General features: G+C 43.6%; 1 protein-coding gene across 2 annotated transcripts in view; it reads right to left on the bottom strand.

Annotated features, from left to right (window-relative positions):
- The window catches only part of LOC311017922 (cGMP-inhibited 3',5'-cyclic phosphodiesterase 3A-like), a 66,938-nt gene extending 48,031 nt beyond the window's left edge, over positions 1-18,907 (bottom strand). For both annotated transcript variants that reach the window (XM_084016578.1, XM_084016579.1), the window contains exon 1: positions 17,268-18,907. In XM_084016578.1, the coding sequence (XP_083872704.1) occupies positions 17,268-18,206 (939 nt within the window). In that variant the 5' untranslated portion in view covers positions 18,207-18,907. The remainder of the gene's footprint in view (positions 1-17,267) is intronic.
- Between the last annotated feature and the right edge of the window lie 1,423 nt (positions 18,908-20,330).

Genomic DNA, 20,330 nt, shown 5'->3' with positions numbered 1-20,330 from the left:
AAAAATGAACGCACCTCCCCAGAGTGGGGAGCACTGTGTTACCATGGAAACAGCTCTGACGTCAGAGCAGGCATTATGTGATTACTCATAGAGTCTGTTGAGGAGCGGGCCAATAAAACAGGGACCATTACTCACACAGGGAGATGGCCAGAGCTCAGGTTACACACACACACATGCTTGCATATGCACACGCACACACACACGCATGCATATACTAGACACACAATTAAAAGCATGTGCGCACACACATGTATACATACACACACACACACAAAGAACCAACTCATTCTCTCCGCTCCACCTTAAATAAAAAGCAGACTGATGATAAACTGTATGAACATTTTTACAATCCAGACTCAGTGAATTGGTCACACTTTTACAAGGGCTCCTGATTTGGAATGCAAAATGTGCAAATTCAGCGTTTGCTCGCTAGCGTTGGTGCTGAGGAATGAAGCAATAACCTGAAGACTCATGGCCAAAACCTCGACACGGGTGTCCCCTCGTTGACTGCGAAAGGAGCGCAAACACAACCTCATCGCCGCAACCACAATCAGGCTATCGCTGGCAGAATCTGCACGTTCTGCATTCCACACACTCTGACCCATGTCCGACAAAGTACATCAAACATGCACACTGACATGTACACAATTGTGCGTCACAACGCGCGCACGCACGCACACTTCCTTTTGCCATCTCCCACACATTCTCCACCGGGAGTTAAAACACAGTTAGGGCTGATAAGGATCCAAGCAAACAGTGTGGATAAACAGTCACTCTGGTAATTAAGAAACACGGGCCTATCAGAGAAGAGTATGCTGAGACAAACATGTGATCCAGACTCCATTACTGGGGCCGTACGCATTCCCACCACAAAGTCCATTAGGAGGGACCAGACAGGCGGCGAGAGTCACCAGAACTCAAAAAAGCCAGACAGACTCCAGCAGTTTCAGCCGTGATCGTATTAACTGGGGTTTCATACCAAAACTTCTACTGTGTATCTCTGGTGTCGAGAAAAAGAACGTTTTCTGATTGCACACTGCACAAAAATAAAACCATATGCCATATAAATACTTTATTTACTTAATAAACAGCTACAAAAAAAAATGTCCGGACATGAAATGCTGGAGAACATCAGTGAGTTGAAAACTTGTTATGAAGGGCGAAGAGTTTTCTGTTCTTTCATATGCTGCGTCACTGATTTTTAAATGTACTTTGCGGTTGAAACCTTGTAAAACGACCATTGTTGCGTGGGATGCTCGGCTCCTCACTTGTGAATTCTGCAAACTGATGTCCCTCTTTGAGATGACGCTCTTCATGGTTTGTTTGTTTTCATGTAAAAGAGCGTGCAGTGAGGGAAACAGATTAGCACTGATCAATAAGATACAACTGCAGCTCCAGTCAGAAGTCTCTATCTCTCTCTATCTGTACATGAAGTGACATGTGTGAGCTTCATCCAGCGTCACTATATCTCCCTCCACCGTATCTGTATTTTCAACTGTTCTTAATGTGCATGACGCAAGTTCAGTTATTGCATTTGGGACAAGTGCTCCATGTCACTTCTCTGCCACAAATGTGACTGAGCTCTGGCCAAGGCCTGATATACTATACTCTGCAGCATCACTAATGTGGTTACAACGATACCATATCTGAGTTGATCTGATTACGGGCCCAATAGCTCTCCCTCCCCCCCGTCTGTCCCCGCAAAGTGTGTGAACGTGTCTTATTTGCGCAGCTATTAGCAGGCACACATGTATACATCCGTGCATCATGGTGCAAGCGTGTGTGTGTGCGCGCGTGTGTGTGTGCGTGTGTGTGTGTGTGTGTGCGCGCTGGAAAAAGCTGCAGTCCACCTGGCAGGCCAGTGGACTTAATGAGTCTCGTATTCATGCAACATGCGCAGTCACATCCGCTGCCTGAGGCTCTGACCAGGTGCTCTGACACAACACATATAACAACGTGAGCACCGTTCTCCCAGGGGGCTGTACCTCTCGTAATATCACCGTGACCAAGAGCAAACCACCCAGAAGGAACCGTTTTCTTAAAACATATCTATTAATAACATGACCTGACGATAACTAACTGTACAAAACATGGGAGATTCTCTCCAAAACAATGATTGGAAACAGGGCGACTGAGTTCTCCTTGCGAACGTAATTTATTACTGACTAAGTTCTGAAAAGTATAACTACATTGCATATGATCATATTGCTTCCAACTACATTTATTAATGTAGGATATTATGCTAAATGGGCAATTTACTTGAATGGCTGGAACATGTTTAAAGGTACTCAAACTACTACTATAAACTGAATTCATGTGACGTTATGCCAAATGTTGTTTTTCTATAATATTTCAATCAGTGTGTTACATTTTCTGGACACTCAATACTTGCAGATTATTTAATGTGATAAAGTTCAGATTTTTTTCTATAAAATAAAATGTTGCATTAAAAGCGTAATATTAATTCACATGGGTCATGTTATAATTACAAATAACCATGATGAACCAGAAACATCTGCTTTAGTATCACCATGCGTAACTCACTGAAGTTACACTGAAGTTACTCACAAAAAGTTTTCAAAACACCATATCCCTCATCTATTGAACATGTAGTCCCAAATATGGTTTATGGATTCTCTATTTCATTTTAGTTATTTTACTGCACTGAAAACTGGTGAATGTGAGGAAGGTTCATGTCAGTCACCTAAAGAAAACAGAGCTGACACAAACCTTCCTCACATTCATCAGTTTTCAGTGCAGTAAAATAACTAAAATATAGAATCAAATATACATAAAACATATTTGGGACTACATGTTCAATAGATGAGGAAAATGGAAACCAATTATGAGCCATAAATACAGTTCCATACAACCATGTTTATCCATTACACATCTAATAGGAATGTCTCTGGTATAAAAACAGTGAGGAGAGTTCAAAGAAATGAGGGCAGAACAGTTGGCCCAGTAGGAAGTATCCTGGCCTGGTCTGGCCAGGGTCCATACACGGTCCAGTCAACTCAGACCTAGCAACACAAATATACTAATGAATCACAGCTGCAGGGTCAAAAGAGAAGGACTCCTTCGTTCTTGGCTTCCCAAAAATCTTTACAAACACTCCCTCACTAACTATTTCTCCTTTTTTAAGGCAGGAGAAATAGTCAGACCTGCAGTCTAGAGGCCATTTCAGCAACCATTACAGTGGGGGGGATTTTTTTGTTTTGCAATAACAACTATGTGGCTACTGATGAGAGGCCTGTCTCCCACACCCTTAACTCATGAACAAATGCCAAACGTTTCAGTGTTCATGGTTCAAGGAGTGACCCAGAAGGAGATGAGTCTTTTTGAGGCCCTAAATGTGTGAGAGTTTGTTTGAAGGGCGCAGGGCAGCTGTCTGGTCCAACCTGCAGCCAGGCCCCCGTGGATATGAACGACTGGGCCAGAGCGATTCTACAAGGGAAGCGATGAAGGACACTACAGGACTTTGAAGAGATGGTGTGTGTGTGTGTGTGTGTGTGTGTGTGTCCAACATGCATCATCTCCCCTAATGTTTTCTCTCAAATGTGACCCCTGGTTCCAGTTCCTTTCCAGCAGCTGACCACCATATGTAAAAGGGCCGCACAGGTCCACTGAATCCCTGTCTAATGGGCTGCACAGATGCCACTTTCCTGGAACAATTACTCCTGTGTGTGTGCGTGCGTGTGTGTGTGTGTGTGTGTGTGTCTTTGTCCGTGCAAACAGACGCTAAAGTTCCACACATTTCCCTCAATATGTTTCACCACTGTCTGGAAACAATGAAAGGTGCTGGGTGAGAAGTGGGGAGGGGAGAAAAAGTGGAAGAATTGTGGAAAATGGCACGGTGGGAGAACGGGAAATATAAGGGGGAAAGTTATGCTGCTGTTTGGACAAGCGTTGTTAAGGGTAAGTAAAAAGGGAAGTACGTAAACTAACAGCAGGTCTGTGGTGAGGGGAGGAGAGAGGAGGAGGAGGAGAAGGAGAGAGTGAGGGCAGATTATTGACTTAATGGCAAAATCGAGGCTGTCAAGGGCTTCAGAGACACTGTTTGTGTAGTTTGGACTGGGCCTGGTAGAGCGTGCGGCGTGATGATGGAAATCTTACACTCACTCAAAACAAGTCCGCTGACCTTTTCATCTGCCGGCCCCTGAATCAGTCTTAACATTCTGCCAACATGGAAATGAATGAGTGTTTATTACATCTGTGGCAACATCACAGGCTCCAGCCCCTTTTACGCAGGTGTGTGTGTGTGTGTGTGTGCGTTTCATGAATGTGTGTTTCATGAATGTTTGTACTTCCTTCAACGTCCAAGCGCATTCCTGCCATCAAGCAACAATGTAGGCCCATGCAAAAATGAATAATCTTTATTTTTGAAATGTATGCATGACATGTCGGGTGTGCTCTCAGCTCACTGTGACTCAGCCAGCGAGTATACAACCGCGAGGAGCCGGGTGTGACGAGAAACGTAAAGACCTCAGTCACAGTAAATTGGGTTGCTCTTGAAGGTGACCAATCTTCATTACCATTGACATTTCAGAAATAATGAGCTCATCATAGACAGCGCGAGCAGCCTCTCACTAGAGGAGACAATATTTTGTCTGAATTCTGAACACAGAAAATAGGCCCGACCCAACATCTGTCTGAAATGATGCGGCCTCTGATTCATCCCTGGGGGGGTGGAATTAACAAAAGAAGAGGACACGGCTGCCTAAACAGAGATGGATTAAAAACTCAACAATATCAACAAATAAAATAGCACACAGCCAAGCTTGTGATTGAGAATGATTGACATCAATGATTCCCTTTTCCATAGATCTGACATATTCAGCCGATTTGGGTGGTGACTGCCAGCTACGGTTTGATTGAATTTTGCAAGGGAGAAATGACCTCATTATGGACAGAGAGACTTATAGGCAATACAGATGAAATCCAAAAATATCTATCAAAACTGGTCCAAAGATTCAAGGGAAAATGCCCTGAAATGACAGAATAAGTCAAAGCGGTGATGTTCATGTACAAATCACAGGACAGTCCAGCACACACGTGTCCAACAAAGAATGGCTGCAAGCATCGTGAACAAACTTTATCCATAATTTAATTTAGTCAACTGAAATTTGGGAATTGTTTTTTCCTCATTACACATATTATGTAGAGGATCAGTTACACCACAAATTGTGATGTATCAGGTTAAGCAGGTGAAATCACATTATTTGAAACACTCTCAGCTCCCACAGGGGACAGTTCACATTCACATGGTGGGACATGAAAAACCAATGAACTTGTCAGGAAAGCAGAGGAATAAAGAATGACAACACCACACCTTTTCTAAATCTATATCCTGAGTTTGAGTTTTTGGCCATGTGGGGCAGCAGAGACAAGCTGTAACCGCAGTGACATATCACCACCATTTAAATGGAGATGTATTTTTCACACTGAGCACCTGACAACATTTATTGAAGATCTGTTTGCGTCCACCTGACAAATGCCATTCCAATATTCACTCTCCCTTTAGCTTTGATTTTGTCTTTACTAATTCCTGAGGGAAATAATTTGTTGTCTTGCTGCTAAATGCTCCACTATGTGCTGTAACTGTGTCATTCTGCTGTTTGGTGCTGGGCAGGTAGCATGCAGGGATTTTGTAAAGGCTTTCCAGCTGAAACCTAACTAACTGCAAACTAAAGTAGTGGGCTGCAAAACCAAAACAATCAGGTGAAAGATTCTAAAACGCTTTACAGAGGAACTGCAGAGTGTGGTTTCATAAAAAAGACACCTATCATGTACTGTGCATGTGATGTCAAATTGAATATAACTGCTTTAAAATTACAATAAAACAAAAGCAGTGTTAGAGAAAGCCCAGAAAGCTAATTGGATTGCATTTTGTAGTGCTCCAGTGGGAACGCATGACAGCCAGATGCTGCATGATCCCAATGTCTTGGAACAAACACAACGACAGGCACCTACATTTTCTATAAAAGGTGCAAATAGCAGAAAGGTAAAGAGAGCCAATTGCAATTCCAGAAAGAAAGGCACAGTGCTGGCAGAGGATGAGGAGATTGCCCCTGGCTGACGGGTTGGATGGAACCAGTGGAACACCGCAGTTCTCTTGAGCCCAACATCACTTCGTCTTCCCTTCATCCGCCTTACATAACAGGAGCAGAGTAGCTAAAAGGCATTAAGCTGCTTCAGGTTCCTTCTGAGACCCTTTAAGAGAAAACCCACCTGTTACGACCGAAATGACCCACTTACACTCCCCTCCCCCTTTTGTCATGCTGTACCTCTTTTGCAAGCTCACATGCTGACGACCACATCAGCTACAAACCCGAATGAGACCCGGTTAAACTTTCTGTGCCGTTGATTCTTTATCTGTAGGGTATTTAATGGAAAATAAGGCTGAGAATGTGTGCACATATGGTAGGTGTGTGTGTGTGTGTGTGTGTGTGTGTGTGTGTGTGTGTGTGTGTGTGTGTGTGTGTGTATGCGCAGAGGCTCATCTGTGCAACATCTGCTCAACCAGCCCAAGGCTCCTCGCCTCTTGAGAAGTGGGTCACGTTTCCCGATGACGTCAAAAGTCCTTCTGCCTCTCCAGTTTGTGGAGCCTTGCCAAAACCACCGCATGCCATTCCTCGTCCTTACAATGGAAAGGCGCTCTCCAAAAGCCTTGATGAATCACCTGCCAAACCTCTAACAATTCTTAAATCTTAACACTGAAGTGGGTCTGACCATGACAGCGAGACACAAGGTGAAGGATTGATTGTTCACCAAGGGGAAAAAAAACAACAACAAAAAAAAACATTAAAAAAATATGCATTCTCACATTAGCTCAAAAAGCAGCCCAATAAGAGAGAAGTAAAAGAGAGGTGCAGAATTACAGCCGGACAATGTCGGTAGCTCTATAAAAGATTGAATGGAATAGTCTCAGAGCCATCATTGTGATCCAGAATCGGAGGCTGCTAAACTGCCTCGGGCCTGAAAACCTGACACTAAACTCTTTCCACTGTCCATGGAGAAGACAGATCAGTGAAAAAAAGAAGAAAAAGACATGTGTCTGCCACAGTAGGTGTAGAGATTTAATTTAAGCTGTCCAGTTCCAGAGGAGGCGATGCAGAGATCAGCAGGAGTATGAATGGAACAGCAGCTGATGGAAAACATTATGGAGAGAGAAACCTGAGGAACATAAGCATTAAAATAAAGGCTCAATACGCCTATCTGCGCTCTCTTTCCTCACAACACAGAGAGACTTTTCAGAAACACACAGAGCATGTGGGTGTGTGCGATCTGGGTGGACAACGGGCTTCGCATGGGGATCCATTTGAAGTCTCCTGAAACAATGGCATGCGTCTAATCAACGAGGCTCACATGTTGTCATGCCTCTTCTCACATCTTGTTTTCCAGGCGTGACGTGACCTGAACCAGCTTCCGTGGCTTGTGCTCCATAAAGCAATTAGCTGGTGAGCCTGGCTATATTGGGCAGGAAGGAGTATTTGGAAGCAGGAGTACACTATCTCACACACACACACGCACAAACACACACAAACCCTGCCATCGATTGTGGCCGAATATAAACGGATGTCACCTACACAATAACGCATCAGCTCTGACATCGTTTAGTCTCCAGGCAATGCAGAGAATAGCAGCAACAAATCAATGAGCCCTTGCCTAGCCTGTGTGTGTGTGTGTGTGTGTGTGTGTGTGTGTGTGTGTGTGTGTGTGTGTGTGTGTGTGTGTGTGTGTGTGTGTGTGTGTGTGTGTGTGTGTGTTGGCAGGTGGTTACAGTGTATAAAACAGACATACTAGAGGGGGTCACAACTTGATCGTACTCCTCATGGATAAAAACCAGAGGGCCTGAGCAGGTTTTTAGGAACACGGACCGAGGAAAAACAAAAACTCCTGCCTTTGTTTCACCAATTCTGTAACAACCCAGCAGAGACTCACTAGCTGAATAATACAGTGTATAGTTGAACTCTTGCAAGCCCTCTGGATGTTTTGTCCTCACTGTGTACCCTAACAAGTGGACATCAATTTGAGATGACATATAATTAAAATTCAATATTCCTTGCGTTTAGCACATCGAAGGGAGAAAGTTCTCTAAACTTTTTCTAGTGTCCAATGTTCATGAAAGTGATAATACGCACACACGTCTTTAGCTAGAATTACAGACCAAAAATGTTCTGAAAACCTTCAAAAGAACAGCTGTCTGCTTTTTAATTTTTGACTCCGTTCTCCATTTATTGCTATTTTTAATTAATAAAAAAACGAATTTCCCTGAGCTGACCATAAGCGGTTTCTGTTTGCAGAGTGGAGTCAGAATTGTGACCAAAGTGGTACAGAAATAGCTCCACGCTGTTTGACTGAGCATCATAACCAACATTCCAACATGGGTATTTGTTCGTACACGGTGTGTCCATAAAAATATAAATCATATGGATACTGTATGCCATCATGCAAATTCAGCGCAGCGCTACGGCTATACATTCCACTTTTAATGTGTGACTAATTGAAAGTGACTGTGCGAAAACATCCCTTAACCCAAACCGTAGGACTCTCGCCACTGCAAGGGGTGAAATAACCCGGCTGACAGAGAGATGTACAGACAGACTTTTTTCTCAACATATTTAGAGAGTAAAACATGGCATTGAGCAGGGAACAGCAGAAGCCTTGTTGGCTGCAGGGACAGACAGGCTCATGGCGAGCCAGTGAGGCAGCAGGCAGGACGGACGGGGAGGGCTCACCAGGCAGAGGTTACAATAACACATTTCCTCGCACCACGCCATCGAGCCAGACAGACATGCAGCCTGCTGACAGAGGGAAATATTGTACTTTTTACTCCACCGATGCAGAGCTACTTTAGTTACTTTTACTTTACCCTTTTTTAAATATAATGCATTCTGACAGATTAAAAAAAAGAGACAAGATACAAAATGCTTCTTGAATGTTTAATAATAATTACTGATTATACTTTATAACTCTGACAGGGGTTCATCTGCTACTTTTGTATGCAGGAAATTGTCTTAATTATATTTGTATATTGTTAAAATGCTTCTTTACTAAAGGATACTTCTTCAACCATCAGTATTTGGAAAGTAATTTTGCAGCAGTCATGTGGTGTGACAGAGAGGTTTAGAGTAAAGATTGTGTGCTGCATGGGGAGTTCATCATCAATCAATCCAATAAAATATATGCAATAGCCTTTCCAGTTGTAGCCATAAGTAACCATCCAGGCAGCGGATTACTAAATACAATCATCCATCAGTAAAAACAGCCTTCCTTGTCATGCTCCTGAAATGTATAATCAATTAATAGCTGCCCATGTTTGGATTTAGTGGACAGGCCCAGTCAGAGGGGTTCAAAATGTCCCAGCAGCAGCAGCAGCAGCAGCAGCAGCAGCAGCATGACTGTGGTCTGGTCTGCTTCTAGTGGAGACACAATGGCCAGACTGGACCTGAGGGACCTCCTCTCTGAACCTCAACACCATTCAAAGGCCAGGAGATCAATTTTTGAGACGTCTCCGTCCCAGATGTGCACATGAACACTCTGAGACGGGAAATTAACAGTTGTTTTGTTTTTCACACATTCTACTGACTACAGCTATTTACGTCTAGGACTACTACCCCCCCCCCCCCTCTCTGCTTCTACCTCCCTCTCACAAACATGCACACATACACACTCGTGCACACACTTCCCGGGGCGTTGTGAGAGTGTCTATTCATTCGGCAGAGGCCAGCTGCACACCTGGTGACAGCCCAGGATGGTGGTGTTGGCTCAGGTCAGGGTGTGCGGGGAGAGGAGGGCCGGGAAGGGGAGGGCTGGGTGAATGGGCCCACAGGCCTGTCCTTCAGGGTCTGCTCAACCTGCACATTCCACTTCATTTAGCACCGGGGAAAGCACAGGAATGTCCCCTCATGTAAGGGATCACTGTCTTAAAGGTGGGCTCCTCGTGTGATTGAAAAAGCCCTTCAGCAGGATAAATAGAGATGAAAGCTGAACGTGCTGACTTCAGTTCCCCAAAGTGGTGTGCTGTCCAAGCAGATACGTACTGGCACCCATTAACCTGCCCCTCCTTTTAAGAGCAGAAACATTGCTTCAACATTGCAAACACAAGCGCTTATTTATGCAAAGAGCCAGGAATCAAACTCCAGTCTTTTTTGATGCTGACCAAAATGAGTCACACTAAAAAAAACAAAACACAAAAAACAATGGTCGTCACCAAGTATCCAAAACTGTGAAAGTACTAAAAGTTAGCAACAGATGCTTGGTTCAATTTGTAGTTTAGTTATTATTCAATCAAATATTTCTGGTCAATTATATATTTTTTAAAATTTTAGACTGTATTATATTTAAGGAAACTTCTACTTATATGTTACCACACATCCACACATACATGTAGCCTTGTTAGGCTAAGTAAAAAAGGGTTTGGTAGTTCCAAAAACTAGTAAAGCTGAACAGCGGCAGACCACCGGACCACAGTGCCTCCTCCAGTGCAGCACAACAAACACAACCAGCATTTGAAGCTGGAATGTGCAGTATTTCTGCTATATTCGGTCACTAAAGATGCAACCTTTTGTAGGCCTTTCCTACAGTTCTTGCCTGTGTTGCTTGTTCTCCAGATGTGTAGTTTCTGTAATTCCATTATTTTTCAGTCAGTGGTCTGCATTTGCCTGCCTATTGCCTGCATCTATGTCCTATCAACCATTCCTATCAGAGTACTGAATATTAAATATTATTATACATTTTTAAATGTCATATTGGAAAAGGAAAATAAAAATGTGATTGTAATGGCTAGCAAAGTGTTTAGTAGTTTACTAGTAGTCAGAAGTCAGAATTCATAGTTGGCATATCATACTTAATATTGACTTTCAAACGCCACACGTCTGCACAAACCTGTAGCTTTGTTTATTCATGTATTTCCTATCTGTGCTGTTTTGGTTGTGACAGCATCTAACATCCGCAAAGATAATAAACAAAAAAGAGATGAAGAAAATGTAGAAAAATGTATGTATTTCTCAAAACAAATGATCAACAGAAGTATCGTAACGTTGCCAAAACTCATGCTGCATTCAGGAATACACCTAACATATGCGCATATGCAAATGAATCCAGGTCTTCACAGACACACTCCCTCCTCTCTCTCTATCTTTGCCTCACACACACAAACACACTCATGCACAAGCACACACACATCCACATACTATACGCATACACGCATTTGTGCCAGGAACATTCTGTTCACCTCCATCACTGAAATAGTCTCTTATGGTAACAGAAAACTTTCAACATAGACACACGCACACACGTACACAAATCCATAATTTGTTATACTTCAGATTGTGCTGTTCTATTTAAATATGAGGCAGATATTAGGATCCAGAGGTGTTAATATGTGTGCTGTGTGTCAAGACTGGAGGCCCGTGTCTGTCTAGCAGTTCCAGCTGCGTTGGGTTGTGTCTGTGGTTTGAGGCCCTCCGTGTTTCTACGAGCGGATTCAACCTCTCAGCCTGCAGCAGCTGGCAGCCATCAAGCTGCTGGCAACACACACACGCTTACATGCACACACATGCTCGCACAGACATCCATCCATAATTTCCATGGTAATCAGTAGGGAGCCAGATCGTGGTCGTGCCAGGGGTAGCGAAGAAGAGGGAAGGGGGGCACTCTGCCTAGTCCTGGACCTCTGGTTTGGTTAGCTTTAAGGTGATCAGAGACACAAGGTAAGAAGCAGGATATGAGCTAATCTTGTTGCTGTGAATGAAGGTAATGAAGGAATTGGACACAGATGGGTGAGCCATGTAATCTAGAGTTTAAAGGATAATTCCGCTTATTTTCGTAGTTTTGCACCTCATTGCTTCCGATAATAACAACATTGTTCTCACACAGTGAATGGCTGAGATCTAGGAACACAGCAACATCACTGAAAAGCAGTTCAGATGAGGCAATAAGGCAATCAGATGATAAAACAGGTTATAAAGGAACAGATCTACATTTTAGAAAATAGGAGCCAGGCTAACTATTTCTCCATTTCCAGTCATTATGCAACGCTAAGCTAATGGACCACTATATACCATAAAACATGAGGTGTAATTTCTCATCTAATTATCAGCAAGAAAGTTATTTCTTTAAACAAACCTGGTTACATTTTTTTTGGAAGCGAGGCTAAGGGTAAAATAATTACCCAAACTTATCAAACTTATCAACTTTAAAGATGCAGTATTTGTTTTTGAGAGCATCTAGCAGTGAAGTTGCAGATTGCAACCAACTGAAACTTCTCCCGTGTGCCGGTAGGAGAACTAGAGCGGCCGATGAAATAGCATGGCTGGAAATACGATTGGCATTGAGTGTTTTATTTTCAGGTGATTATAATCTAAAGAGAACATACTTATTAATATCATATTACTGCCAATAGATCACACAAAAAGCCACATACTGTTCCTTTAACATATCGTACTTAGATTATGACCAGCATTTCAAGTGCACTTACTTTTGGTAAAAACCCTAAAGTGTTTTACATAACCTGGCTAAACTGTTGGTTTGTTTACAACCTCTCTAATTATCTGACTGCTGATTTCTTACCCTGTTACACTATGTTGATTTGTTGTTGCCTTGTTAACAGACTTTAACAATAACTCGATGAGTACAATGTTATCATAACAGATTGAAATGTTTGCCAAAACTATGAAAATAAAAAATAAAAAATTTAGAACATTTGGGAGCTGGCACCCACCGCACTCAGTCTTGGGCTTGTCTGTTTGGTGAGACAAAAAAAATGTGGGGAAATGTTTTTATTTATGTTACCACAGACCAAAACCCCCATGTAATGTGGCTTCACGCTAGGTACCCTGCATGTTAGCAGGGCTACAGTCGAAAAATCTGGAGCAAAGGCACGCTTAAAGTTGCTGCATCAGTCAAACACAACACTCTTCCACCATTCAGGGGGTAAGAGTCAGCCTGCTGTTTTGCCTGGCTACTAAACAAAACCTTGAATGACCTACTTTCATTCCTACCCCAATTCCTCCACCCTCTGCCTCCTCAAACACGCACAGTGCAGCTAATACACTGGGACTGAATGTGGATTTAAAGTGTGAAGTAGATCGCCCAATCACAAGACATACAACCCCATGCTGATATCAGCTTCCTTTCCAAAACGCAGGGGGAGGCTCTCAATGAGACCGTTTCTAACCCAGAGGCCAGTCCAGTCAGAAAAAAAAACCCCATCGTATCCCACGAGGCTATATGTTTAGAATACAAACAAGCTGTTTGGGATGAGAGTGCGCAGTGGCCCAGTGGTAAATGTCTGCCCTACAGGCTATCAACAACCTCCTCCATCCAAAACACAATTCAATTATGGACGGTGCAGCGAAAATAGAGGAACAGGAAACATTTACAACAGCTACTGTAATTGTGTTTGGATCCCATTGCACAGGAAGTCATTAGCATAGATTTCACGAATATCTTTATCATCCAAGTTAAGAAAGAATTTCCTCCTCTGGTTGGGATAATATTTGTGTTGGTGTCAGTGAGAGGACAGAGAGAAGAGTGCTGTGGAGAGGGATGGAGTTACTGACAGAAAAGGGAGGGGCTTCCAACGCCTTTGAGAGAGAATCATCTCAAAAGCAGACGTATGTTGCTTGTCAGCTACCCTTCCTAGCTAATCAGCTCTGCTCAAACGTTGCAGCTCAGGTAGGTTTAGCTCTCAACATTCAATGTGTGCTGGCAATATGGCAGACTGCTTTCGCCTGCATGAGAGGAGAGGAAGTTTGAGGGAAGACAGTGCTGATGTCTGCAGCAGGAGAGCCTTGGACTCAAATATCCTTACACACTGTGAAAAGTGATCTACACCTCTTCCTCCAGTTCAATTTCCCCGGCTGAAATACAAAAGACCAGCCTGTCATTTTGTGTTAACCCAGGAAGAAGAACTATTCCAGAGAGGCCCCCACTAACCACTATCAGATCAGTTGATAATGACTTTCTTTTATTACGCTCATGATGGGAAGGACGACCCCAGTGTTGCAAAATGCACCTACTTAGTGAGCTGATAGATGCTGGCAGCCAATTTGTAATCAAAAGGATGGAAAATGGCTGTTTATTAAATCTACACTTGTGCAGAGTGAAGCATAGCCTCGGAGAATGGCTTTGGCGGAGGGTAACATGGCAGCTTTAAGGCTTGTGAGGAAGAAGGGATTCCTCTTTGCTCTATTTATTTTCTGAATAAACTGTTTTTACACGGCGACTATCAATCTGAACGGCCTTTATATAAGAGTCTAGGGTCAGTTGGAGAAGCTCCCTGAGAGAAACAAACTTAAGAATCATCTGTAACCCTTCCACCAACCTTCCACTCCTCACACTTCAGACGCAAAGCACTAATGCAAACATTGTCACATCAACAAAGTGCAGATCTTGTCACGGCGCTCTTACAGCTTCTTAAAAACATCATAACTCCAACACAGCAAAACCAAAACAAAAATTCGGCCTCTCTGACAACTGGTACTTTTGGCCACTATGCTGGCATGAACTTAGCCTTTATTTTGTCCTTCAGGCAGAGTCAGTTAGACGTATTATGCTGCTCTGTTCCCATCACCATGTGGTGGTTGCATCGTGGCATTCAAACGTGCATCTGACCCCCTGCCCCCCTTAGGGAGGCCAAAGCCCCGTGTGAGCAAGGTGATGACTAGTGTGGGTCAGCATGGGCTTGTTTACACATTACAGACCACACAGACAAGACACGGTTAAGACAGCATATGTACACCATGTGTGTCTCAATTACAGGCAGGCCATGACTGCTCAACTGCTTAGTACCGCCACCAGAGATGTGAGCGCATGGTAGAACACTCGGATTTTTTTACACAACGTCTATCATATTCTTAACCTTCACATACTATCAAGAGAGTCAGAGCACTGCTGTCAGCACGGCCCACAACAGAAACGTGTAATAGAGATCATCTCTCAGCAGAGGGCTCCAGCCTGGCTGAGGTGACAGAGCAGAGGAGAGTCAGAGATGCTGTTAATGTTTTGCGTTTGTTTATCTGGTGGTTCCATCATACTCAGCTTTTATTGGGGGAAAAAAATTCTGAAGTAGAAAAAAGAAATGTGTTAATTGCTATTGCATCAATGGGAGCTGTTAACAACTAATGTCTTTATTTTAGGGCTGTTTTTTATTGTTCTCTGAGAAACACCATCTTGAATCCCTTAAAGACAAGGAGTCTAAATCCAAGTGTAATGGTATTTGTGCTTTTGTGTTCTCGTGTCTTTGTATTTATTACAGCTTGGTTGTCTAATGTTCAGTTTTACAATAATGAAAACATTACTCTGTGAAGTGGAAAAGATTTGTTATTTTTTTCACCTATATCCAGTTTTCTTCTTTTTTTTATTGAATGAATGACAGTTTATAGTTTAGAAGGTATAACTCCATTATCTTATGCAACACCCACAAATATATATGATATACACCTCAGTGTAAAACAATCTGCCATCTGTGCACATGCTTGTTTGTAGCCATACATTAAATATTCCAATGTAAACTGTACAGCCAGCCATGTTTCCAGCTCATGACTCAATCCAAAACTAAAACACACCCTCACTCCATCACTGTAGCAAACCGACATATCAAATTAATCATGATTGGCACTTGACTGAGCTTCAGCTGAGACATCAAACGTACATCTAAAGAATAAAGTGTTAACTGTAAAACATCTAAGAGTCTTTTCATATTCCATTTGTGTATGTGCAGGAGTTTGTGAGTGTCGCCCACAAAGAAAAACAAACAAGCACACTACAACGCTAACTAGCTCTGAGAGCTGAAGCCATCTTTCAAGTGGCCAGGCCGACAGTGCAGCCTCTCATCTCCCAACCGAACCGCACTCACAGGTCACAACGAGAGCTTTGATCACGCCAGAAATCTGTTTCTCATTCACATGATCAGCACGCTCATTGATTTTCCATGAGGAAGGCCGAGGAGCTGATACGGGTGCGCTTGAATGAAGCCGCCCCAGCCCACACTCAACCTTTTTAACACAGGTATGCATGTGTATCAGCATCAGAGGATGTTTAAAAGCAGAGCTGCCACATTCCTGGGGTGTAAAGACTGCAAACCCCAGAGAGGCGGTGAGGAGAGAGTGGAATTAAAGTCCAGCACAGAAAGATAATAGTGCATTCGTCGGTTTTGTGGCAGTGGCTCAGAGATCATCTGGGGAGAATGTTTGACATAAATTAGGGATGAGAATGAATCATTGACAGTGTGTCCTCAGCTTCCCTTTCTCATCAGCACTTGAAAGCAGTTTCTAAAGAAGAAGCCTTCAGCACCAAAACATCAAATGTAAACTACTGTATATCTACATGAATAAACCGTCAACTACCACTGATGGGTGCAGTGTTTTCAGAGAAAAAAATGTGGAAAATTTGGCTTAATTGATCATTTAAATAGAAGATAATGTCATTTTTTCCTGAAAAAAAAATCTAACAAAGCACTGACAATGATACTGAGAAAGTAAAGTAGAAAAGTAAATATTATACATTTTTATAATTCCATGTTCGACTGCCAGTGGCTGCAGGTGGATCCACAAAATAGATATCATTCCAAAGATGATCTATGCAGATTAGAGCGATAACAACCGAGCAAAAATCAAATCACACTCAACATGAATTATAATAATTGTATAATTCGTCTTATTCTTCTTATTGTTGTTGTTGTTACACTACACATGGTCATGACATAAACCATAAAAAACTCTCTCTTAATATGAAATTCATTATGAGCATAATAATAATAATAATAACAACAATAATAGTAATACTCGTTGAATCATTCGTCTTATTATTGTTATTATTATTATTATTGTTGTTGCTGTTGTGGTTATGTTGTTACACTACACATGGTACTCATGGTAGTGACATACACCATTAAAAGCACAATCAATATCAATATATGTATTTCCAGCATAAAAATAATAATCATGCATCACTGGTCTTATTATTATGTATTGTTGTTGTTGTTGTTGTTGTTGTTACACTACACATGGTAGTGACATACACCATTAAAAAACAAAACTCTCTCTCAATATTATATGCATTACCAGCACAATAATCATAATAATAGTAACAATAACAATTACAATTCGAATCATGTTCATAAAAGGCCAGCAGTCCTTTTTTAAGATTTCCATTTCCATGTCCCCCCTTTCTTCCTTTCCCCTCAAACACAGAACTCGTCATTGGAAGGAGAAAATAAGGCAGAAATTGAGAAGTTGAATGGGACAGAAACTTCTTACCTGGTCCCTCTGGATGCATGGCAGAGAGGTCCGGCGATGTGACTTACTGTTGGACTGACTGTGTGCCATGTCTGAGGCTATCACAGAACTGGACCTCCTGCGCCTTTTAAACACAGGGATCTCTTCCCTAGCTCCAGTCACGGGGGTGCAGCCCTCCTTATGTCTCCCTTGGTTGGGAAGGAGCTTGTCAGCATACCTCGCCAGCAGAATGCCCAGCACTCCGACCAGGTACGCTACGTACGGTCTCCAAGTGGCCCGCACTTTGTGCAGCGAGACGAGGGAGATAGTCCGGACTAGATTGATGAACACGAACACAGATATGCCCTGGTTCAGCCGCGCTACCATCAGTGCGCCGGTGGCCACGCACACGAGCACGACCACGGCTGCTGTCGTGAATGAAAACAGCTGCTCATCTGTCCCGTCCAGGAGAGACCACGCCGCCGCTTCGCCCAGGTGGCACAAGGTTAGAAGGGAGAGGGCGGTCTGGATTAGAACTCCGCAGCGGATCAAGTAGACGCCGACCCAGAAGAAGGCACAGAAGAGGGTGAACAAAGGGGAAACAACACTCCAGCAAGTTTGCAACAGCTCCGCCGCGCAGCCCGAAACGAAGTGAAGGGGAGACGATGAATGCGAGAGTCTGTTGTCAGCGCTATTGCTGCTGCTGCTGCTGCTGCTGCTGCTGGCTTCAGCTCTCCAATCTGCACATTTGACCAACAGAGCGAGAAAAACGGAAAGCGACCCCACGCACACCGCACTCCGGAGTCTCTGGGAACTCCATACTTTTGTGAACATTAGCCTCACCCACGATTCGTAATCACGCTCACTGCATAGTGGGACGACACATGTTTTCACATAACCGTTGCGATCCGGTGCGCCGAAGCTTTTATCACGAGCGCCGCGCTGCACACCGGTCCTGTCAGATTCTGCAGGCATCGCCATCACTCATGGCAGATATGAAGTATGAGGAAGTCTATAATGCATCTATACCGGTGTGGTCATGGGACAGGAAAGGAGTTAGTGACGACCATGATTTATTGCAGGCGTGATGAAAAAAGTACAGCGAATACGCGCCGTTGCGTCTCCATTTACGCATGGCGATGTGCGGCTGAACGCATTCCCTTTGTTTTTTCCCCCCCAGGTGAGAAACAGAATGGTAGCAGCCTGAATGGAAGTGTTCCTCAGATGTTATTCAGATCTAGGGCAACGCTTCCCCGCACACACGCGTCCTGCTTTGCCCTCCTTCCTTTGTGGAGCGCCGTCTCTTTGACTTCTGCCGTCCTCGCTTCGTGGCTCCGCGGCCCCGTCTGTGCAGCAGCGGTCTCTGCGAAACATCAGTCCCGTTCCGTGAACGTACAGCGATAAAAGGCGCTCTCCGTGTCCATTGTTTGGCCACTTCCCGATCCCCGCCGAACAAGCAGAGGCTCCCCGTGTTACTTTCCAGGATGAACGCTGTTGAGGAATTTGAGCTGTTTGAGCGAGTGTCCCGTCAGTGTTTTTGCTCGGCGTTTTGAGCGGCAAATCCGGAGTGTTTGTCACCAGCTCTCCAAACAGCCGCGAGTTTCAGCGCTTTCACACCCCCGAGTTCCGACTCCACGCAGGGAGCAAGATATCGGAGCAGCAGTGAACCCCCCATATCTTTCCTTAGCCAGCCCAGCAGGCGTTGTCCTCATTACATCGGACTTATGTCGATTTGGTTTCTTTCATGAACATTTTCGAATATATTTTTTGTTAAAAATCACATTATATATATATATAATTTTATTTTAATGCAATGAAGAGTTCCCCACTGAATGGAATAAATAGGCTTTATATAGAAACCAATACTCTCTGCCGCTTTTATCTCAATGGGTGCATTTTAATTTGTGGTTTCGTTGGCCAATATCTTAGGGCTTTAAACTGCCATGAACGGATCTTTAACCACAAGCGTCGAGATGCTGACGAGAGAAACGTGACCTCTTCATGCATACTGTTTTGCTGTGACATTTCCAGAATAGTCCCGCGGTTGCCCTCCAGCTTAACTCCTAATGCCCCCACTCCACCGGCTCATTGAAATATTCATCCCACTTTAAGTGTCACTGATGATGTGTTGCGTCACAGTGCAAGGTCTCCATCAATGTTTCAGCATGCAGGTCTTCCGTGTGTGCATAAGTGCATCGCGGTTCGGGAGGCACCTGTGTAGCCCCAGATGTAGCGCTCTCATGGGATCATGCCCTCCCACTTATACAGTACAGACATCTACGGCCAAGCAAGCACATGTAATTTTGCACACGTTTGCTTCTACAAAGAAGCCGACATGCATACTGTGCATGTAGTCGGCCTCTTTCTCTCGACTCTCTCTTGACTCTTTTTTCTTTAACCCTGGAGCTTTACAACATCTGGTCTTCTCACAGCATCTAAATGAGGACAGAGTGTCGTAACAGAATGTGCTCTGTCATGCCATCCTCTTGCTTGTGCAGCCCCATGTCCTTCATTAATTAATGGAAATCCTGCCAGCCTTCAAAGCTGAGAAGCACAGTGTTTAGCAGGACTTTCGCACGTCTGTGATGCTGATGTTCTCTACCTGTGCTTATTCCGGGATGAACAGGTCAGCGCAACACTTTCCATCCATTGGTGCAGACAGAGCCCTGTGTATCCCTCGTCGGTTGTGATAAGCAGGAAGCATGGGAGGAGAAGAAGCGCTAACAGGGAGTGATAGGAGCAGGAGGAGGCCAGGTCCTGTCCATCACCTCTCAGCACATGCTCACTGGGTGCCAGACAGCCCTTTCAATGCACTGCATCACACAGGCCAGCTGCTGGCTCCAAGTGTGAGCAGATTCTGGCGACAACATCTGTTTTTTTTCCACCTTATCAAAGTCCATGTGTAACTTTTCTTTGGACTTGAAACAATACTGCTTCATCTGACTGGTTTATTTCATGGATGACAGGATCAGAAACAGTCCCGTTTTACAAACAGAAGATAAGAGCGATACAAAGGAGAGAGGAGGGATATACAGGCATTCAATTTTCTTGCAGGAAACCAGGTTGCACTGTTGTGACATTGTTGTTCCTCTTTTACATTTCAGG

Source organism: Eutrigla gurnardus (genome assembly GCF_963514095.1).
Source record: "Eutrigla gurnardus genome assembly, chromosome: 9".
Lineage (NCBI taxonomy): Eukaryota > Metazoa > Chordata > Actinopteri > Perciformes > Triglidae > Eutrigla > Eutrigla gurnardus.
The sequence above is the reverse complement of the archived record's forward strand: the minus strand, read 5'-3'. Positions and strand labels throughout refer to the sequence as shown.